The sequence below is a fragment of the Musca vetustissima genome, unplaced genomic scaffold (genome assembly GCF_032173495.1).
Source record: "Musca vetustissima isolate MV318-11 ecotype Yass unplaced genomic scaffold, APGP_CSIRO_Mvet_v1 utg3636, whole genome shotgun sequence".
Classification (NCBI taxonomy): Eukaryota; Metazoa; Arthropoda; class Insecta; order Diptera; family Muscidae; genus Musca; species Musca vetustissima.
In genome coordinates this window covers 1-24829 of record NW_026878781.1, presented here as the reverse complement: position 1 = coordinate 24829, position 24829 = coordinate 1, and the positions used below count along the sequence as shown (strand labels likewise).

General features: G+C 36.6%; 1 protein-coding gene across 1 annotated transcript; it reads right to left on the bottom strand.

Annotated features, from left to right (window-relative positions):
* Nucleotides 1–6490: 6490 nt before the first annotated feature.
* LOC133323555 (uncharacterized) lies at nucleotides 6491–19367 on the bottom strand (the record flags this gene model as incomplete). Its single annotated transcript, XM_061532471.1, has 3 exons — nucleotides 6491–7008; nucleotides 13474–14067; nucleotides 18909–19367. Coding segments are annotated over 3 exons (1571 nt in total), but the record flags the coding sequence as incomplete, so codon positions are not given.
* Nucleotides 19368–24829: the final 5462 nt, after the last annotated feature.

Sequence of the window (24829 nt, the reverse complement as noted above, 5' to 3'; positions counted from 1 at the left end):
GGTACAATTTTAATTGTGGGCGAACAGATAGAGTTGGAATCCTGAAACTTGGTGTTAGGATCACTGTGGTGGTGTAGGATTGGGGTAAGTAGGAGGTTTTGGAAATTCGTACTACTGTGTACTAAATTTGGTACAATTTGAATTGTGAGTGAACCGATAGAGTTGCAATCCTGAAACTTGGATTTAGGGTCACTGTGGGGTTGTAGGGTTAGGGTAAGTTGGAGGTTTTGGAAATTCATACTACTGTGTGCTAAATTTGGTACAATTAGAATTGGGGGTGAACCGATAGAGTTGGAATCCTGAAACTTGGATTTAGGATCACTGTGAAGTGTAGGTTTGGGTTAAGTAGGAAGTTTTGGAAATTCATACTACAGTGTACAGTCATTATGGGGGTGTAGGATCGGGGTATGCAGGAAGTTTTGTTGGAAGTAGAAGGGTACGAAAAGTACTAAAATGTACCAAATATGGTACCCTTTTTATTAGCGAACGGGAAGAGCTAGAATTCTGAAATTTGGAATGTTGGTCACTGATGGAAAGTTAGAATGATGTGCAAAGGGTTTTTGGAAATTCGACCTATAAGTGTACTAAAGGTACTAAACTTTACTGAATTTACTTCCTGTTGTATATATATTGAACATATATAGCATGAATTTTGACATATGAAATGGAATACTGGTTGGGAAGTAGTGTTGATGTACGGAAATAAGTCCATTCGTACTTATGTGTATAAAAAGTGTAAAATGGTACTAAATTTCGTACTATTTACATTCAGTTGAGTGTGTAGAGATGGAATCTTGATAATCGGAATTAGCTTTAAAAAATCGTACTTATTTGTACGAAAAGTACTAAATGGTACTAAATTTGGTGGAAGATGGATTTAGGTGAACAGACAGAGCTGAAGTCTTCAAATTGGGAATTAAAATGACTGTTGGAATGTAGGACTGAGGTAGATTATGAAATTCGTACTTATTGGTACGAAAGGTACTATATGGTACTAAATTTAGTACAATTTGGATTTTCCTTGAAAGGGTAGAACTGAAAACCTGAAATTTGGAATTAAGATTTCTGTTGAAGATTGAGCTATAAAGACATCTTTGGAAACTCGTATTAATGTGTACGAAAAGTAATAAACGGCACTAGATGGATTTGGGTGAACGGAGAGAGCTGGAAACCCATAATTTGGACTAATGGTTGATGTTTGAATATAGAATTGAGATATGGAAGCATAGTACCTATGTGTACTAAATAGTACTATATTTCATACAACTTGATTATGTGTGAACGGATAGAGCTGGACTCCCGAATTTTTTAATTAAAATTACTGTTGGAGTGTAAGATTGACATAGTTTAGGAAATTTTTAATTATAGAAACAAAAAGTACTAAATGGGTCCGGAAATCTTACAAATGTGTGAACGGATAGGGCTGTATTCTAAAATTTTGAATTAATATTACAGTTTGAGTGCAGAATTGAGATATGTCGGTAATTTTTTAAAATTCGTCATTATGTGTACTGAATGGTAAAAAAATTGGTACAATTTTGATTCGAGTTAACGGATAGAGATAGTAAACGTAAATTTGTAATTAAAATTGCAAGATTAAGGAAGTATTGGAATTTCGTACTTATGGATACGAGAAGACCTAATTGGTACTAAATATGGTACAATTCGTTTTGTGTGAGCGGGAATCCTAATATTTGGACTTCAAAATAATTTGGAACAATTTGGACTTTGGTGGAAGTAAGATTAGGATTGATGGATTGATGTAGTTTTAGAAATTCTTACCTATGAGTATGAGAATTACTAAATGGTACTAAATTTGAAACAATTTGGATTTGGTTGAATCTTGAGATTTGGAACTTAGATTACTGTTGAAGTGTAGTATTGAGCTATGGAGACAACTTTGGAAACTCGAATTTATGTGTACCAATAGTATAGAATAGAAAATTCACTAAACTTGGATAACGGAGAGAGCTGGAAACCTAAAATTTAGAATGTTGGTCATTGACAGAGAGTTAGAAAGAAGGACCAAAGGGTTTTTGGTACCAAATTTAGTGGAGGTGACGGTGTTCGAAAAGTTCTAAAAGGAATTACATGTGGAACCTGTACGTTTTTGCTAAAGTGTGGATTTCGGAAAATAGTGCTTATGTGTATGAAGAGTAATTAATGGTAATAAACTTGATACTAAATGTAGGAATAGAGGTGGAATTCAGAACTATAGTACAACTTATTATACGGTATTCACCATTTCCATATGAAATATTTTTTTATTCCCTTTCCGCATACGAAGTAGCGGGTACTTTGCTAGTTTCTTATATTCGGTTGTGGTATGGTAGTAAATCTTCCTACCAAAAATTATCAATATTGGTCCAGATTTTAGGGAAGCCCCCATATAGCTCTACACCCTAAAATATCCCAATTTTGGAGAGCTTGAGCACATGTTTCAACTAATTTGGGAGCAATTAAACAGTTTGTATTATCATTGAGTGGAAAATGTCCCTAACAGAAATGATCAACATTGTCCCACATTTCTGGGTAGCCCCATACAATGGTAATACCCCATTATTCGGTATTTTAGACTTGTTTTTTACACGGAATTGGCTCTAATTTGATTTTTATACCCTTCACCACACTGTGGTGAATACACAGGGTATTATGTCTTTGTGCATATGTTTGTAACAGGCAAAAGGAATCGAGATAGACCCATGGTTCCTTTTGAGAATATGCATAGAATAACTTTCTGAGTCGATTTATGCATGTCCGTCCGTCCGTCCGTCTGTTGATGTTAAATTGTAAACAAAGTACAGGTCACATTTATAATCCGATTTGGCTGAAATTTGGTACAGCTCATTTATTTGACCCAAGGACGAACCCTATTGAAAATCGGTTCAGATTTAGATATAGCTCCCTTATATATTTTTGTCCGATTTAGGGACTTTAGTCCCTGCAAATCATTCAATTTGCACGAATTTTTGCATAGTGTACTGAATTAAGTCTAGAATGATTTGTGCTAAGTTTCGTGAAAATCGGTTCAGATTTAGATATAGCTCCCATATATAGTTTCGCCCGATTTTTGGTAAATAGTGCACCAAAGTCTCTGAAAATCTTTCTATTTGCACGAATTTTGGCAAAGCGTACTGAATTAAGTCTAGAATAATGTGTGCTATGTTTCGTGAAAATCAGTTTAGATTTAGATATAGCTCCCATATATAGTTTCGTCCGATATAAGGAATATGGTGTACCAAAGTCCCTAAATATCTTTCAATTCGCACGAAATTTGGGATATCGAACTGAATAAAGTCTAGAATGATGTGTGTTAAGTTTCGTGAAAATCGGTTCCGATTTAGATATAGCTCCCATATATATTTTCGTCCGATTTTAGGTAAATGGTGCACCAGAGTCTTTATATATCTTTCGATTTGCACGAAATTTTGGCACAGCATAATTAATTGGATGTGTTAAGTTTCCTGAAAGTAGGTTAGATTTAGATATAGCTCCCATATATATTTTTGCCTGATTTAAGGAAAATAGTGTACCAAAGTCCCTAAATATCTTCCAATTTCCACGAAATTTGGTACAACGTACTTAATAAAGTCTACAATGATGTTTGTTAAGTTTCGTGAAAATCGGTTAGGATTTAGATATAGCTTCAATATATGTTTTCGTCCGAATTTAGGTAAATGGGGCACCAGACTCCCTATATATCTTTCGTAATGAACTTAGTATAACCTATCAGTTAGATATAAATGCTGCACCGAATTCCCCAGGTGGGGAATTCGTGTGGGAAGTTTTGTTGAAATTAGTTCAGATTTAGATGTAGTTCCTATATAGTTTCGTCAGATTTTAAGTAAATTGTGCACCAAAGACCCAATGTTATATAGTTTATATAACCAACCATGTGGAAAGTTTTATTGAAATCGGTTCAAATTTGGATAGAGCTACCATACATACATATTTTCTTCCGATTTTAAGTAAATGATGCATTAAGAACTCAAAAGGTGGCCGATATTTTGTGACAAGTTTGGATGAAATCGGCTTAGATTTCGATATAGCTTTTAGAAATATTTTCGTCCGATTTGAAGTAAATGGTGCACCAAACTCCTCATGTTTATCAGATATGTATCCAAAAAATCAACCGGTATCCGACTGATATATGCTTTAAATTGATTTAGGGGAGACTGGGGCACCTTCGGCACTTTTTTTTTAGAGCTCTATATCTCAGTACTTATTCAACATTTATAACAACTTTATGGCTGATTATTGTCCTCAGACACTTAATTTTAAAAAATAGTACCAAAAAGATATAAAAAAATAGTATTAGTTAAACAATTTTACAGTTTTGTAAAAAAAGTCAAATTCGCCGAATGTGCCCCAACCCGGGGTAGCTTCGGCATTTGATGGGGCACATTCGGCAACATAGTCATAGCCGGGTAATTGTCATCGCTATCAGTCTGGTTGAAATTCTGATCCTCTAAAGGCTCTATTTGGTTTTAATACGCCACACAATGTTTGAATTATAGGGCTTTATTTTCTATCGCATTTTCGACAATACAAGCACGTTTTATCATATATATGCAATATTAGTTTTAAAGACAAACTCAAAAACATTTTAAGGAAATAATATTGCACAATCTGTATATGGCCGAATGTGCCCCACTCCGACACAACTTTTTATAGTTTTTTTCATTTTTTTTCGAGAAAAACATTATATTTTTAAACATTTCTATAATAATACACATCGTAGTTAACCACTTTGTAATAATATTGTCTTAAAAATTTAAAAAGTTTTATACGCGAAATACTACGGAATTTTCGTCAATAAAAATATAAAAACATTAGCTAGAAATTTCAAACTTTGTGATATTATATATGCAATTTCGGATATCCATATTAAAGGATTAGTTTTTAAAGAAAGATATGTTTATGGGTCCAAAAACATTTTAAGGAAATATACCCAAAGTATTGCACAATCTGTATATGGTTTATGTGCCCCTCACTTTAAAAAATGCCGAATTTTTAGGTATTTTGGTACTTTTTATAGTTTTTTGATGTTTCATATTCCTTTTTCTGGCGGAGTTTACAAAAAAATAGAGGCTAAAAACTTAAAAACTAAGAGCAATATTTTTAAAATATCCGTGTGAAATATATAAAACATCCCTCGTTTAACAGTCAGTTTTTGAAGGATTTCGCTTTAAAAAATTTAAAAATTTTTATGTACGGTCCAAGTTTTGATATATATATTTTTCGTATTTGTTTACCACATCGACTTAAGGAATGCAAACCCATGTATTTAAATAATGTTTATCATGGTGACCATTATGGTCACCATTTCAACAATTTCCATATTTTAAATATTTAATTTTTAAACTTCTTTTTATTAATCGGCAACAATAATTTTATTAACCAACAAAAAAAAACGAAATTCTTAAGCGCGTGCTTGTAGATAACTCGACGAACCGTCTAGTAATGGTAACCGTCTGCGGTGTATGTGGATTCTACAAGACGGACCGGTGCAGGTGGGATGTAGGTGTTTTTGGGCTCTACAACATACCTTATCTGGGGTTGTTCAACATGAACATAGCGAGTTACAGGTGCTGGGGGAATGTAGGTCTTCTTGAGTTGTTGAACAATCAGGGGAGTTACTGGTGCTGGGGGAATATAAGTTATCTGGGGTTGTACAACCTGAACATTGCGAGTTACTGGTGCACCTGTTGAATATACCCAAAGTGGTGAAGGGTATCATATATTCGGCCCCGTCCGACTTCACTACTTTCCTTACTGGTTTAGACTAGATTTTTTCACGGGATTGGCTCTAATTTGATTTTTCAGGTTCTCATGGGGTGTCAAATCTTCCTACCAAAAATTATCATGATTGGGCGAAGTTTTTAGGTATTTTGGTATTTTGGGGGGTTTGAACATTCGTCCTAATTTGATGTTTCATATTCCTATGAGGTATCTGGCGGAGTTACGTACAAAAAAATAGAGGCTAGAAATTGCTCTAAAAACTAAGAGCAATGTGCTTTCACCCCGCGAAGAATATCCGTGTGAAATATATAGGGAAACGATCCCTCGTTTAACAGTCAGTATTTTGAAGGATTTCGCTTGAGGGTAAACAAATTTTGTGCGGAAAATTGTTTATGTGGGTCCAAGTTTTGATATATATATTTTTCGTATTCGTTTCTACCACATCGACTTAAGGAATGCAATAGTCGCCCCGGCTGAATTTAAAGACATGTTTACTCATGGTGACCATTATGGTCACCATTAACAACAATTTCCATATTTTAAATATTTAATTTTTAAACTTCTTTTTATTAATCGGCAACAATAATTTTATTAACCAACAAAAAAAAAAAAAACGAAATTCTTAAGCGCGTGCTTGTAGATAACTCGACGAACCGTCTAGTAATGGTAACCGTCTGCGGTGTATGTGGATTCTACAAGACGGACCGGTGCAGGTGGGATGTAGGTGTTTTTGGGCTCTACAACATACCTTATCTGGGGTTGTTCAACATGAACATAGCGAGTTACAGGTGCTGGGGGAATGTAGGTCTTCTTGAGTTGTTGAACAATCAGGGGAGTTACTGGTGCTGGGGGAATATAAGTTATCTGGGGTTGTACAACCTGAACATTGCGAGTTACTGGTGCTGGGGGAATGTAAGTTATCTGGGGTTGTACAACCTGAACGTTGCGAGTTACTGGTGGTGGGGGAATGTAAGTTATCTTGGGTTGTTCAACCACAACATGGCGAGTTACTGGTGCTGGGGGATATATCTGGGGTTCTACAACATGAACATGAGGAGTAACTGGAGCCGGAGGAAGGTAGGTCTTCTTGAGTTGTTGAATAACCAGGTGAGTTACTGGTGCTGGTGGGATATAGGTAGTCGTAGGTGGTTCTACAACTAAACGAGGAGCCACGGGAGCTGGGGTGGGCTTGGGATACCTGTAACCCAATTCCGCAATATCAGCATAGGCACATGCCACAAAAGCCAAGGCGACCAGGATGAATTTCTATGAGGAAGGAGACAATTATTAAATTATTAATGCTTTTTTCGATTTTAAGCCCTTACCATTTTTCTGCAATGTTTGTCTTTGATGCTTAATCATGATTGACAGTGGCTATTTATTTCAATTTGTTACACATTTTCCTTAACTCAGCATCATAGCCAATTTTGATTGAACTTAGAACAAGTTTCTCAAAGCGATCATTTGGGTTCTTATTTGCATAATTTTTGGTTTTATAGTTTTTTGTAATTTTTACAAAAAACCAAAACAAAACTTTAATTGATTTTTATGTTATTTTTATCTTTTTTATTGTTATTTCGTTTTATTTTTTATTGTTTTGCTGACCCTTTTATCCATATCCAGTCGGCCTTCTTCCAACCCATATGCCTTCAATTTGGCATTTCCAGTTGTTAGTGGGTGATAAACATTTATGCAGAAAATTCAATAATGGTCCATGTTTTACCATATAAATATCCCGTCCCATTTTGGATGTTATTACGGTTTGAGCAACATTTAGCCGGTTTCATGTTTTGACCCAGCTTCCATGTACAGGTCCAGCCAAAATTTATACTCGTTTGAGGTGTTTACCAACTGTGATTTCGTATACTGAGGTTAGGTGTGCAGAGAATTTTCAATAAAGAGCCATGTATGGGGAATATAGTATAGGTAGAGCCCAGTATAGCAGAGCCCAGGTTTATCATGGTCCCTTTTTCATCTCAATTGTCGACACTGACCTCACCGCGGTGTCACCTGGGGTAGCTATTTTCATCACCCGTTGAAAAAGTGAGCTGATATGTGCCGCGAGTTCACAGATAACAGCTATAAACCAGTGAACGGAGCAGTATTGTCGGACGGGGCCGACCATATCTCCCAGGAACTCTTACATCTGCGGATGTTTATTTCGAGCCTGAACAATATTTCGTGACCTCTTGACCGATTGTAGATCAATAGCACCTCTTCTTTACATTGACTTATTTTCCGAATATTCCCAATATTCATTACAGCCCTGCTAATTCTCGAGATTCCCTTCACCGTAGGTTGTGTTGTGATGTTCGGCTTGTGGCCCATATATCGACTCGAAAAAAAAACACAAACAAATTCAGTCTTCGGTCCACTTCATCCCAATTTTTTTATGTTATCATCAGCGAAAATTATAGGCTTTGTCCTTGACCATAACTGGAACCTCTTGGAAAATTTTAAAGCGATTTGCGCTTTATTTCTCGTCTCAAATGTTAATGGGTTACTAAATAATATTTGAATACGTAATACCTAAAAATATTAAAGTTTAACTCCCACATCCGAGCACATGCGACAATATAATTGGTATTAATTTAAAGGCCAACCACTCCACTTATATATACTGTCAACTTCTTTGGTCTATGTCCTTCAGGAGTAATTATATACGCTATAGAATATAAATTTTGTCATTTTTCACAAATGATCCTGTAGTATAGCTGCCATGAAACGAGACATTGATTTGACTGCGGACTTATGCTTAACAGGAGAATACAAGACCTCGTCTCCAGATTCACTCCAGTAGAAGAGCGAATTTTTATATTCCGCAGCGAAGCGAAGTTCTTGTACATCAGTCTCATTTTCGCCCATGCTCCGACCGAAGACAAATATGAGCAGACCCAAAGACACATTTTACGACAGCTTAAAAACAGCATATGACCCCTGTCCAGGCCATGACATTAAAATTCTGCTAGGAGATATTAATGCAAAAATCGGAAGGGAAAATTTTTTTGGTCCCACCGTGGGAAAATTAAGCCTCCGTGAAGAAACATCCGACAACGGCATGATTGTCTTCGCGGCAGCAAAAACATGGTAGTTAGCAGCACCAGATCATCTTGATATACACAAGGCCACCTGGATTTCTCCTGATCAAGTAACGAGAAATCAAATTGATCATGTTGTGATAGACGGAAGGCATTCATCCAGTGTTTTAGACGTTCGATCGATACGAGGAGCGAATATCGATTCGGACCATTACCTTGTGGCAGCCAAGGTTCGCACCCGTCTTAATGTAGCAGCAAAGGTGCAATCTAACACAACACGGATACTCGACGTCGAAAAGCTGTAAACACAACAGGTAGCAGAGGCCTACTCCGCTCAACTTACCCACCTGCTTGACGAAAGCACTTCTTGTCCCGATAATAGCATAGAAGCACATTGCTAAAGAATTGCCCACTCAACACTTGTGTACCAAAGACCACCATCAAGGCATCCGTGGCACGATCAGGAGTGTCGTAATGCTACTGATATGAAAAACGCAGCGTATAGGGCAAAGCTGCAAACAGTAGCAACAAGTTATGCCAGAGAGAATTATCGGGAGAAATGGAGAGAGGAGAAACGTATTTTCAGAACAAAGAATAATAAACCAGAAAAACGTGAGCGTACAGGAGTCAGAACGAAGTCCGGAAAATTTACCAACGAGTAAAACACCAAACCGAAGGCTTCCTCTTGTAGAGATGAAGAAGGAAACCTGTTGTGTATACCACCTAGCCACAATGAGGTCTGAATAGCAATCAATCGGGTGAAGAATAATAAAGCAGCAGGTGCCGATGGGTTTCAAACCGAACTATTCAAGACTGGTCGTCCGATGCTGCTAAGGAGCATGAATCAGCTGTTTAGTAAAATTTTTACAGGAGTCAGAACGAAGTCCGGAAATTTTACAAACGAGTAAAACACCAAACCGAAGGCTTCCTCATGTAGAGATGATGAAGGAAACCTGTTGTGTATACCACCTAGTCAAGATGAGGTCTGAATAGCAATCAATCGGGTGAAGAATAATAAAGCAGCAGGTGCCGATGGGTTTCAAACCGAACTATTCAAGACTGGTCGTCCGATGCTGGTAAGGATTGGCTAGAGGAATGCAAGCCCAATGATTGGAACCTCAGCATCCTGGTTCCCGTACACAAAAATGGATACAAGACGATATGTATCAACTATAGAGGAATTAGTCTCCTTTCCATCGCATATAAAGTGCTATCCAGCGTCCTGTGTGAACGACTAAAGCCAATGGTTAATGACGTTATTGGACCATACGTTTCCGGCTTCAATCCACCATAGACCAGATTTTCACTCTGTGACAAATCCTGAAAAAAGACCCACGAACAACACATCGAAACATTCAATTTATTCTTCGACTATAAAACAGCATTCGGCAGCCCTATTCGTTTAGAGGTGTTTAAAGTCATGTCTGAGTTGGGCATTCCTGAAAATTAAAATGGCTATGTAGGATAACTTTAAGTGCCACAATGTCAACAGTAAAAGTCAGAAAAAACCTTTCGAAGCCGAAATAGGGTTCAGACAAGGTGACAGCATTTCGTGTGACCTTTTTAAAATCCTGCCTAGGCCGATAACATCGACATAATGAGTAGAACATTGCGTGCGGTAACAGCCACCTTTGAAAAAATTGAGAAGGAGTCTGCCAAAGTGGGCCGGGCAGTAAATGGAGAGACGACTAAGCTGATGGTATCAACGCGCAAGACGTCCAGTAGCCTGGGACCAACTGTGGAACTACAGCTTCGAGGTAGTCAAAGATTTCATTTAACTCGGTACCGACATAAATAAAACTCATGTCATTAGTTTTGAGATACGGAGAAAGACAGCGTTGGCCAACAGATGCCACTATAGTCTAAGTAAGCAGTTTAGAAACAAGGCCACCTACCGACAGACTAAACTCACACTTTACAAGACGCTGATATTACCCGTGCTGCTATATGGATCTGCGCAAGCAGATGAGGCAGAGTGTTTCAGAGAAAAGTTCTCCTAAAGATCTACGGGCCGATATGCGTCGTTCGCGAATATCGACATCGAATGAACTACGAGCTTTATATCGACATAGCTAGACGTATCGAGCTGCAGCAACTAAGGTGGCTAGGCCATGTTGTGCGAATGGATGAGGATGCCCCAGTTCAAAAGGCATATAAAAGCGAGCCTTCTGATGCTTCACACAGAAGGGGAAGTCCACGAATTCGATGAAAAGATCAAGTGGAGGATGACATATCAAAGCTTGGACTTTGAAATTGGAAAAACTGCGCAAAAGATCGACGCGCCCGGCACTTTTTTTAGCTTTTTTTAGGCTTATGGAATAAATGTCTCGAGACATTCAATTTGCCATTCCGGTTGCAACATATACTTTATGCAGACCCCATAAAGTATTTATATATATCACGATAGAGATAGCAATATTTGAAATAGAGCTTTGAAAATTTACACTGGCATTGCTATTACTCCTAGAATGGTTGGTATTGCAAATGGGATAAATCAATCCACGTTTTGGTATAACCCCCACATAATTGTACCCTCAAATATTTGGTATGATTCGGATTTTTGACAAATTTTTCAACCGAATTAACTGTAATTAGCTACGTTTGGTTTTCATTGGGTACTCTCATTTTCTGCCGAAAATAATCAATATTGTGCCAGTTTTTAACGGTACGCCCGATTTTTCGGTATTTTTGGAGTTTTAGATAGTTATTTTTTTTACGAAATATGATCAATAACGGTACTACTCGATTCTTGGTTTTGGGGACATATGTCTATCTAATTAGTTGTAATTTCTTATTTGGGTAGTGGTATGGTAGTGAGTTTTCCTACAACAAATTATCAATATTGATGCACCTTTTAGGGAAGTCCCCATATAACACTATACCCCAAATATCGGTATATGGAGTTCCTTACCCTAGAAGATGAACCACACAGAGACTCGTCACCGACCGAATACAAAAAGGCTTTAATAACGAATACTGAGTGGTTCGTAGAGATTATCAATAGTCTGAATACGACTATGAATATGCGGGATATACCGTGCGCATATGAATATATAGTAGTTATTGTGAAGGGCGTACCCGATGAATTGAAAGACGATCCGGTGGTTCGTGATCGGTGGATGGAGATATTGGAGAAGAAATCCAAAATGGCAGGAGGGTTTAGGCTCGCCCAAGAACAATTTGGTAGTCTTCAATCGGAATTGGTGGAGGAGCGACGAGAGCTTAGGTCAGCGAAGTTTGTGTCCCATATACTATATAATTGATATAATGAAGAATTAGTTAAACCCAGTGAGCGGAGCAGTGGGTTATGTTCTAACTGATATTCAGAGCTTGGGCAATTTTTTGCGATATTAGCACCCTCTAGACCGAATAGATGTCAACAAATGTTTCTAATATTCAGTATATGAGGGCTGTACTTGTCCAGATTCTCTTTACCGTGGGTTATGTTGTGATGTTGAGCTTTCAATTGTGGCCTGTAGATCAAAAAAAAAAAAAAACACAAAAACATTAAGTTTTCGGTCAACTTCATTCCAATATTATTATCTGATCATCACCTAAAATTATAGGCATTGTCCTTGGCCATAACTAGAACCTCATGGAACATTTCAAAGCAATCAGCTCTATATTTCCGCCTTCTAGTGGGGTAACGGGTTACTAAATAATATCTGAATATATAAGCACTCGTAAATATTTAAGTGTAACTCCCGCATCAAGATAGGCATGCTTATTCTGTGGCCCAATCCCCCTCTCCAGGTAAAAATTCGAGATGTTTGGAGCGACCAGAAAAACCGACAAAAATTAAGTATTTGGTCCATTTCATCCCCTAAATATTAACCGATCTTTACCAAAAATACCAATAGGGGTCTTCATTGGGCTGAACCCATCCTACATGCAAAATTTCGTGAAGATTGGTCTATAACTGTGGCCTGTATCGTGTTTACAAATTATAATGAACGGACAAATTATATAGATCGACTCAGCTAGTCGAGGTATGACGATCGGTATACTTAAAGGTGGGTCTAGGACCAATATTTCGCGGCGTTATAAACTCTTGGGGCTGCACAAGGCTATAATACCCAGTTGTGTAGGGTATAAACGCGAAATATAGGACCAATATTTCACGGCGTTATAAACTCTTGGGGCTGCACAAAGCTATAATACCAGGTTGTGTAGGGTATAAAAACACGTGATGTGGCGTAGTTACGTTCAAAAAAATCAGGAGCCAAGATAAAGAGCAATGTGCTTTCACTCCGCGGAGAATATACGTGTGAAATATAAGGATATGATCCCTCGTTTAACAGTCCGTATTTTTATTTTGTGCGGAAAATTGCCTATGTAGGTCAAAGTTTGGATATAATTGCCACATAAAAGTTCCAACACCTTTTCCTATTCGGCATTACCACATAATGCAGTAACATATTCCCAATATAAATGCCCCGATCGACTTAAGGAATTTTGAATGCAAGATCGCCCCGGCCGAACTAAACGACGTTTTTTACTTATGGTGACCATTATGGTCACAATTAACAAAAATTTCCATATTTTCATATTTAATTTTTAGAATGATTTTTATTATTAGGCAACAATAATTTTCATAACTAAGAAAAAACTGAAATTCTTAAGCGCGGTGCTTGTGGACAACATGACGAACAGTCTAGTAATGGTAACCGTCTTCAGTGTATGTGGGTTCTACAACACGGACTGGTGCAGGTGGGATGTAGGTGGTTTTGGGCTCTACAACATACTTAATCGGGGTTTGTTCAACATGAACATGGCGAGTTACAGGTGCGGGGGGAATGTAAGTTGTCTTGGGTTGTTCAACATGAACATGGCGAGTCACAGGAGCTGGGGGATATATCTGGGGTTCTACAACACGAACATAAGAGGTAACTGGAGCTGGAGGAATGTAGGTCCTCTTGAGTTGTTCAACAATCTGGGGAGTTACTGGTGCTGGTTGAATCTGAATAAGTGATTGGGGAAGATTGATCTGGGGTTGTTCAACATGAACATGACGAGTTACTGGTGCTGGGGGAATGTAAGTTATCTTGGGTTGAGTTACAGGTGCTGGGGCTACAGGATATACCTGTGGTTCTACAACATGAACACGAGGGGGAAGGTAGGTATTCTTGATTTGTTGAATAACCTGGCGAGTTACTGGTGCTGGTGGAGGATCTACAACTAAGTGAGGAACCACTGGAGCTGGAGTGGGCTGGGGATAACGGTAACCTAATTCCGAGACATCAGCATAGGCGCATGCCACAAAAGCCAGGGCGACCAGAACGAATTTCTATGAGGAAGGATACAAGTATTCAATTATTAATGTTTTCCTTTTCGATTTTAAGCCCTTACCATTTTTTGCAATGTTTGTATTTACTCAGCAAAGAGTTTTAAGTCTTTGATGCTTAATCGTGATTGACAGTGGCTATTTATTTCAATTTGTTACACATTTTCCTTAACTGAGTTGATCTTCTGTCACATAAAAAGCATCATAGTCAATTTGGAATGAACTTAGAACAAGTTTCTCAAAGCGGTCATATGGATTCTAATTTGCAGAACTTTTGGTTTTTCAGTTTTTTTTTTTGTAATTAAAACAAAAATGAAACAAAGTTGTATAAATTTTATATAATTTTTATTTTTTTTTCGATCTTAATTTTGCTTATTTATTGTCCCCACCTCCCTCCCCCCCTTCGATCGATAACCAGTTTAAAAGCATTTCTAAGGCGTTTTTGTTGGTGTGCAATGTCAATCAGGTATGCTAAGGGAATAATAAATGCTAACAATGGGTGCTCGATGTTCTTTTAGTTTATGGTCCATACGTTTTTAGGCATAACATCTTCTTTTGGCGGGCATTACTTCGTCATTAATGATCTAGTTCTTTGGAATTTGTTGTGTTCTAAACAGAAATTAAAAAAAAGTTTTAGATGGTTTTATATTGTTATTCGATACCATTAGTGTTCAAATCTGAACATAGTTTAGAAATAAACATTTTAATAATTAGGCTATTATTCTATTTAAAATTTTCAAAAATTTTTGCACAAACCACATTTTTCAGTTGAAATTTTGATTTTTTTTTCAAATAAAATAACAAAATTTTATTTTGAAAAAATACTAATATTGAGAATAAATTTGATTACGAAATATAATACGAAGTCAGAGTTGAGTATATAAGCAATTCTGCTTAGTCTGGTAGTAGTCTGATTTAGTAATATGTATCGAAGGTGTAGAGTCGATGAGAAACCAAGAACTTCAACGTATTTTATTTCCTTGTGTTGGTATTCTGTGGAGAAAAACACCTTGGGATATGTCTGAGAAGCATCGTTTTCGGCTTATGGAACAAATGCTCTCTCTCGAGCCAGCTAAGAAGAAGAAGAAGTACCATAAGGTGGCGTGTATATTAAGTTTGTCTTTCCGTTTGCAACATCTCGAAATATTCACCGGAGATCCCATAAAGTGTATATATTAGTGATCAGAATAAAATTCTATGTCGGTTGATGCATCAGACGGACACGCATCAACCGGAATCCAAAAATTCCAGCGGTGTTAGAAAGAGTACATGTCTGGCACTCGTATGAACTAGGATTATTGACTTCGCTCTGAAATTAACAAAATGGCGGACATTTGAAAATATATTTTTGGAAAATCGCCGATTTTTGACCAAAAACCAAGTTAAAAAATAAGGAAGATCTTGACCGATTGGCTTTATCCTAGTTCATACGATAGCTATACACTCAGAGAGAAACGTTTAAAAATTTGGAATCGATTGGGTTATTAGTTTTTGAGTTATAGTGCACGCCATTCACTTGAAATTTTGTAGGGACATTCTTAAATTAGTGTGGATTCGAATTAAGGGATTCGATTTAAGATTTTAAATGGGCTGGTAAATGAATACCAATGCTTGTTAAGGTTTGTAACTTGGCACATATATATTTGAAGATTTAAAAAGGAAGAAAAATAATTTACAAAAATTTGTTGTTGTTGTTTTGTTGTTGTTTTTTGGGTGCAAAGAAAAGTCCACATTTTCGATGGCGGGCATGATAACTCCTCACTGGAACATCGGAATCCGAAAATTCCAACTGTGTCAGAAAGAGGACATGTCTGGCTCTCGTATGAACTAGGATTATTGACTTCGCTCTAAAATTAACAAAATGGTGGACCTTTGAAAATTTTTTTTTGGAAAATCGCCGATTTTTTACCAAAAACCATGTTAAAAAATAAGGAAGATCTTCACCGATTGGCTTTATCCTAGTTCATACGAGAGCTATACACTCTCAGAGAAACGCTGCAAAATTTGGATCCGATTGGATTATTGGTTTTTGAGTTATCGTGCCCGCCATTCACAAAAAAATGTTTAGAGTAAAACGCGTTTAAAGTTTGAGAAGCCCTTTAGCCGTCACTTAATGTTGATACAATAAATCGGATATATCTTCAAGACTTCTTGAGATTTTCACTTGAAATTTTGTAGAGACATTCCTTAATCAGTGTAGATTCGAATTATATCAACAAAAATTTTGACACCGAGAATGGGGGGGGTCCCCTTAAATTAAAAAAAAAATTTTGACCCCGAGATTGGGGGGGGGGTCCCCTTAAAGTTCCAACGTTTGGTACTTATTGGCTACCAAATCTTTCTGCAGAAAATGACCAAAATGTGTCCATTGTCCATGTTTACACCCTCCACCAAAATTTTGTCCTCTTTTGTCTGCAGGCAAGTCAAGTTCGAAAATAGTCTATATCGGCCCCCATATAAGGGTATTAAATCTCTTTACAAAAAATTATGAATGTAGGTCTACTTTTTCCGATAGCAATTTGGTATTTTGTAGTTGTGTAAGGTAACAAATCGCCCTACCAAAAATTAATAATATTCGCCCTCTTTTTGGGGTAGTTCCCATATATCCTTCGCCACACTGTGGTACAGGGTATTGTCTTTGTGCATATGTTTGTAACAGGCAAAAGGAAACGAGATAGATACATGGTTCCTTTTGAAAATATGCATAGAATCACCTTTTAAGCCGATATATGTATGTCCGTCTGTCCATGTTAAATTGTAAACAAAGTACAGGTCGCATTTTTGATTCGGATTGGATGAAATTTGGCATAGGTCACTTATTTGGCCCAAGGACGAACCCTATTGAAATTATATCTAAATCTGAACCTAAAATAGGTTCAGATTTAGATATAGCTCCAATATATATTTTCTTCCGATTTTAGTAAATAGTGCACCAAAGTCCATATATATCCTTCGATTTGCACGAAATTTGACATAGTGTACAAAACTAAGTCTACAATGATGTGTGTAAAATTTCGTGAAAATCGGTTCAGATTAAGATGTACCTCCCATATATATTTTCGTCCTATTTTAGGTAAATAGCGCACCAAAGTCCATATATATCCCTCGATTTGCACGAAATTCGGTATAGCGTACTCAATTAAATCTAGAATGATGTGTAAAAAGTTTCGTGAAAATCGGTTCAAATTTAGATGTAGCTCCCATATATATTTTCGTCCGATTTTATGTTAATGGATCACTAAATGGATTCCTATATCTTTTTTGATTTACACGAAGTTTGGCACAGTATATTGAATTAAGTCTAGAATGATGTGTACTAAGTTTCGTGAAAATCGGCACAGATTTAGATATAGCTCACATATATATTAGTTTGGGGAAAAAATGGTTTAAAACAGTTATGGTCGATTTTGTTACGACTGCTAACATGTCGGTCAACTTCGATCATTTCTCTGACTTTATCGACATTTTCGACGACCGGCCTACCTGTGCGAGGTACATCTTTAACATCAAACAAGTGAAAAAGCGTTGGTTACCCACCACCATACAACAGATACTGGGATCGAAAATATAGGGAACATACCCAAAAGTGGACCTATACCGATAATTCTACAAACCAATTTTTAATGGATTTTTTCCTAAAAGTGGTCCAATATTGACGACGCATGGTAGGGTGGAACATCTCAGCAGGTGAAATAATTACAACAGAGTCTTAGAACCAAACCCAAAACGCGGAACAAATCAAATAACTATTTTTATATAAAGAGGGGGTTATATGGGGACTACCCCTAAAAGAGGGTGAATATTAATATTTTTTTGTAGGGAGATTTGTTGCCGTATGCGACTACAAATTATCAAATTTCAGTGAATTCGGTTGAAAAACCCCAAAATACCGAAATTTGGGGGTACCCTTATATGTGAGCTATGCCTAAACTTGGACCTATAAAGCCCGAACTTGACCTGCCTGCACACAAAAGACGACTCTATGCAAAATTTTGGCGATCTATCTCAATTCGTTTCAAGGAAAAACTATAACAATTACCAAATGTTCTCTTTGTTCACTTCCATTTTACTGCGAAATGTCACCCTTCCAACAAGCATAAATCTGAAATTGTTTGATCGATACTTTACGAGAAATCTATCAATACAGCCATCTGCCGGAAAAAATAATGGATTTCTTTTTCCCCAAACTAATAGTTTCGCCCGATTTAATGTAAATGGTGCACCATAGTCCCTATATATCTTCCTATTGACATGAAATTCGGCATAACGTCTACAATGATGTGTGTTAAGTTTCGTAAAAATCGGTTCAGGTTTAGTTATAACTCCCATATATATTTTCGTCTGATTGTACGTAAATGGTTCACCGAGTAGCCTTCGTCTATTCCATATACACGAGATAAAATTTGTATTTGTACATTTAATTTACATTTGTACATAATTTTGCTCGGTTTTATACAAATGGTACACCAAAGAATCCAAGTTTTCCCGATTGCCATGGACTTGTTCATAGATTTCAGGATGGTATGTATATGGGGTTTTGTAATAGGTTCAAATATCTTTGTAGATCACACATTTCATTCATTTCAAAGGCCCTCTAAAGATGATATATCGTCTCTTGTCTCAAAAGTCGGATGGGGCCGACTATATCCCCATCTGACTTTTGAACTTTTCTCACTGGTTTACTTATGGTGACCATTAAAAAAAATTTCAATATTAAAAAAAATAATTTTTAAAATTATTTTTATTAATCGACAAAAATAATTTTATTAATCAAGATAGTGAGGTGCTGGTGCTGGGGGAAGGTAAGTTGTCTGGGGTTGTTCAATATGAACATAGCGAGTTACAGGTGCTGGGGGATATATTTGGGGTTCTCCAACACGAACATAAGAAGTAACTGGAGCTGGAGGAAGGTAGGTCCTCTTGAGTTGTTCAACAATCAGGGGAGTTACTGGTGCTGGTTGAACCTGAATTAGTGATTGGGGTGGTTGAATCTGGGGTCGGGGTGGTTGAATCTGAATTAGTGATTGGGGAATATTGATCTGGGGTTGTTCAACCACAACACGACGAGTTACAGGTGCTGGGGGTCTGATCTGGAATTGTTCAACATGAACATGACGGGTAACTGGAGGAAGATAGGTATTCGTGAGTTCTTGAATAACCTGGCGAGTTACTGGTGCTGGTGGAGGATCCACAACTAAGTAAGGAACCACTGGAGCTGGAGTGGGCTTGGGATAGTTGTAACCCAATTCCGAGACATCAGCATAGGCGCATGCCACAAAAGCCAAGGCGACCAGAACGAATTTCTATGAGGAAGGATACAAGTATTCAATTATTAATGTTTTCCTTTTCGATTTTAAGCCCTTACCATTTTCCGGCAATGTTTGTTTTTACTCGGCAAAGGGTTTTAAGTCTTTGATGCTTAATCTTGATTGACAGTGGCTATTTATTTCAATTTGTTACACATTTTCCGTAACTCAGTTCAGATCTGTCACATAAAAAACATTTTAGCCTATTTTAAACGAACTTAGAACAAGTTTATCAAAGCGGTCATTTGGGTTCTATTTTGCATAACTTTTTGTTTTCCAGATTTTATTTGTAATTGTTCCAGAAAAAAAGAACTAAAACAAAGCTTTTATAGGTTTTATCTAATTTTTATTTTTTTTCGATCTTAATTTTTATTGTCCCCCCATTCGATCGATAACCAGTTTTTAAGCATTTCTTAGGCGTTTTTTGTTGGTGTGAAAAGTCAATCAGGTATTTTATGGTTATGCTAAGGGAATAATAAATGCTAGCAATGGGTGTTCGATGTTCTTTTAGTTTATGGTCCATACGTTTTTAGGCATAACCTCTTCTTCTTCCTCTTTCTTCTTTTGGGGGGCATTAATTCGTCATTAATGATCTAGTTCTTTGGAATTTTTTGTTTTCTAGACAGAAATTAAAAAAAAAGTTGTAGATTGTTTAATATTGGTATTCGATACTATTATTATTCAAATCTGAACATAATTTTATAATTAGTATTCGCCTATTACTGTATTTAAAATTTGCAAAAGTTTTTGCAGAAACCACATTTTTTAGTTGAAATTTTGAATACTTTTTTATACCCTCCACCATAGTATGGAGGGTATAATGGTTTTGTTTTTCCATTTGTGACGCATCTGATAATCAAGGGATCTGGTCTATGTGACGCGGAGATATAGCACGTCTTTATCTTTTCCTGTGCATTTACACAGTCATTTTTTAATAAATAAACCAGTAAGGAAATTAGTAAAATCGGACTAGGCCGACTATATGATACCCTTCACCACTTTGGGTATATTCTACATTCTATCTATATCTTTACCGATTTCAGGGAAACTTGCCCGACACTAATTTATATTACATCAGTACGTTGTGTCAATCGGCCTAGCTATGGATCTTTTCACGAAGCTTAGCAACATCATTCTAGACTTAATTCTGTACCCTATACCAAAATTCGTGCAAATAGAAAGATATATAGGGACTTTGATGCATCATTCTAGACTTAATTCTGTACTCTATACCAAAATTCGTGCAAATAGAAAGATATATAGGGACTTTGATGCACCAATTACATAAAATCGGACGAAAATTTATATGGGAGCTATATCTAAATCTGAACCGATTTTCTCGAAACTTAGCACACGTCATTCTAGTTTTAATTCAGTACTCTATGACAAATTTCGTGCAAAGCGAATGATTTTCAGAGACTTTGTTGCACCACTTACCTAAAATCGGATGAAAATATATATGGGAGCTATATCTAAATCTGAACCGATTTTCACGAACCTTAGCACACGTCATTATAGCCTTAGTTCAGTATTCTATGACAAATTTCGAGCAAATCAAATGATTTTTAGAGGCTTTGGTGCACCAATTACCTAAAATTGGATTAAAATATATGTGGGAGTTATATCTAAATCTGAACCGATTTTCACGAAACTTTGCACACATCATTCTAGAATTAATTTAGTATGCTATACCAAATTTCGTAAAAATCGAAAGATATATAGGGACTTTGGAACACAATTTACCTTAAATCGGACGAAGATATATATGGGAGCTATATCTAAATCTGAACCGATTTTCACAAAACTTGGCAGACATCATTCTAGACATTTTTCACTACGCTGTGGCAAATGTAATAAAAATCGAAAAATATATAGGGACGTAGGTACACAATTTACCTTAAATCGGACGAAACTATATATGGGAGCTATATATAAATCTGACCCGATTTTCTCGAAACTTGGCACACATCATTCTGCACCTAATTCAGTACTCTGTGCCAAATTTCGTGCAAATCGAAAGATATAAAGGGACTTTGGTGCACCATTTACCTTAAATCGGACGAAAATATATATGGGAGCTATATCTAAATCTGAACCGATTTTTTCCAATTTCAATAGGGTTCGTCCTTGGTCCAAATAAGTGACTTGTGCAAAATTTCATCCAAATCGGATCATAAATGCGACCTGTACTTTGTTTACAATTTAACATCTACAGACGGACGGATATGCATAAATCGACTCAGAACGTGATTCTTAGCATATTCTCAAAAGGAACCATGTGTCTATCTCGTTTCCTTTTGACACATGTGGCAATATAAAAATCCAATCTTATTCTTGTGTACAAACATTCAACCAAAATAATCTCTTATCTCAAGTGGACTGCAGACAAAAATAGATCCCTGTATAACTAAATATTCTCTCTTCTACACAAGAGACCCACAGCAAGACGAATTGAGATAGATCGCCAACATTTTGCATATATTTTGTCTGCAGGCAGGTGAAGTTTGAAGATTGGATACATCGGTCCACGTTTAGGCATAGCTCCCATGTAAGGGTACCCCCCAATTTTTGGTATTTTAAGGTTATTGAGCGCGTTTTTCAGCGCTGAAATTTGGTAATTTGAGTTCTTATTGGGTAGCAAATCTCCCGATTAAAAAATATAAATATAGGTCTACCTTTTCTGGTAGTCCCCATATAAGGTTACCCCCGAATTTTCGGTATTTTGGGGATTCTGATCGTATTCTGATCTCTCCACTAAACATTATAAATATAGGTCCATTTTTTAAGGGTACCCCAATTTTCGGTATGTTTGGGGTTCTTGAACGCGTTGTTCAACCAAATTCTTTGTAATTTGGTTTTTTGTAGTCGTATGTGGTAACAAACCTACCTCCCAAAAATTATTAATATTCGCTCCCCTTTTAGTGTTAGTCCCCATATAACCCCCTTTTTATACCTTTGTACATATGTTTGTAACAGGCAAAAGGAAACGAGATAGACACATGGTTCCTTTTGAGAATATCCATGGGATCACTTTTTAAGTCTATTTATGCATAGTCCGTCCGTCCGTCTGTTCATGTTAAATTGTAAACAAAGTACATGTCGCATTTTTGATTCGTAATGGATGAAATTTGGCACAGCTCATTTATTTGGCCCAAGGACGAACCTTATTGAAATTGGGAAAAATCGGTTCAGATTTAGATATAGCTCCCATATATAGTTTCGTCCGATTTCATGTAAAAGGTGTACCAAAGTCCCTATATATCTTCCGATTTGCAAGAAATTTGGCATAGCGAACTGAATTGAGTCTATAATGATGTGTGTAAAATTTCTTGAAAATCGGTTCAGATTTAGATATAGCTCCCATATATATTTTCGTCCGATTTTAGATAAATAGTCCACCAAAGTGCCTATATATATTTTGATTTACACAAAATGTGTGTTAAATTTTGCTAAAATCGGTTCAGATTTAATTATAGCGGCCATATATATTTTCGTCCGATTTTATGTAAATGGTGCACCAAAGCCCCTGTATATTCTTCGATTTGCATGAAATTTGGCGTAGCGTACTGAATTAAGTCTAGAACGATGTGTGGTAAATTTTGTTAACATCGGTTCAGATTTAGATATAGCTTCCATATATATTTTCGTCCGATTTTAGGTGAATGGTGCACCAAAATCCTTATATAACTTTCGATTTGGATTAAGTCTAGAACAATAAGTGTTAAGATTCGTGAAAATCGGTTCAGATTTAGATATAGCTCCCAACGACGTAGGCAGAGGGGGCCCTTGAATGACGTTATTGTGTTTTGTTGGAATTGGTGTAGATGTAGGTATAACTTTCACATGTATTTTGAACGGGTGTCTGATTGAGATTAAATTTTTAACAGTGCATAAATTTAGCATAGGTTGCAGAAAGACATTAGTATGTTCCTTCGAGGGAATATTAACATGCAATTTTAAGGATACATTGTACAATATACCCAAAGTGGTGAAGGGTATCATATAGTCGGCCCAGTCCGACTTTACTACATTCCTTACTGGTTTATATTTGTGGTATATATTTGAAATTTCTTTTTCATGTATATCGGCAGGCATTTAGACATCTCTTCCTGAAGGGAAAAATTGAGATACATAACTAAAATATTGGGTTCGAAATTGATATATATCGGTCATTAATTAGGCCCTCATATAATGATAACCCAAAATATTCGCTAATTCCTACACTTTGTAGTCAATATTGGTCCCCCTTTAGGCATTGCCTCATATAACTTTGCAATCTACATTGCAGTAGTTGGAGTATTTTATACTCTACCATGCGTTATTAGTATCAGTCCAAGCTTTGGGGTTTTCAGATTTTAGGAAAAATCCGCATTAAAAATTGCTGAAATTTGTATTGGGTGTACATAATCGTTTACATAAATCCGTTTGTAGAATTATAGGTATTGTTTCACTTTTTGGTATTTTCCCTGTCCCTATATATCTTTCGATTTTCACGAAATTTGACATACGTATTGAATTGAGTCTAGAATGATGTATGCCAAGTTTCATGAAAATCGGTCCTGATTTAGATATATCTCCCATATATAGTTTCGTCCGATTTCATGTAAATGGTACCCCAAAGTCCCTATATATCTTTCGATTTGCACGAAATTTGGCATAACGTACTTAATTGAGCCTAGAAGGATGTCTGCCAAGTTTTATGAAAATCAGTCCAGACTTCTATATAGCTCCCACTTATATATAGCTCCCACTTATAGTTTCGTCCGATTTCATGTAAATGGTGCCCCAAAGTCCCTATATATCTTTCGATTTGCACGAAATTTGGTACAGCCTAATCATTTAGGTCTAGAATGATGTCTGCAAAGTTTCGTGAAAATCGGTCCAGATTTAGATAGATTGATGTCTGCGTTGTTTTGTGAAAATCGGTCCACATTTAGATATAGCTCCCTTTTATTAATGATTGATTTTAAGTACTTGACGCACCAAGGAACCAATAGGAACAAAACGTTCTGAAATTAGTATAACGTATCCTGTGACAAGTTTGTTTGAAATCGCTTAATATTTGGCCCGATTTCAAGTAAATTGGGCATCAAACTCCTCATGTTAGTCAGTTTGACATCACGTTTTGCACAACGTACAAAATTGAGCATAGAATTATGTAGTTTCGTTTTCTAGAAGTACAGACATAGCCCAACGGATGACCTATTTATATTTGTTTGAAGTCGATTTACATACTTTATGGATAGATCTACGTAGATTCACATTTAGATAAATATCACATATTTTATTTCATTCAAGTTCATGCTAATAGTCCTGTTTAATATACCCATAGTGGTGAAGGGTATTATATAGTCGGCCCCGTCCGACTTTACTACTTTCCTTACTGGTTTTATTTCAAGTATCTCTCAGTATACCTATGGTGGAGGGTATCCAAAGTTCGGCCCAAACGAACATAACGC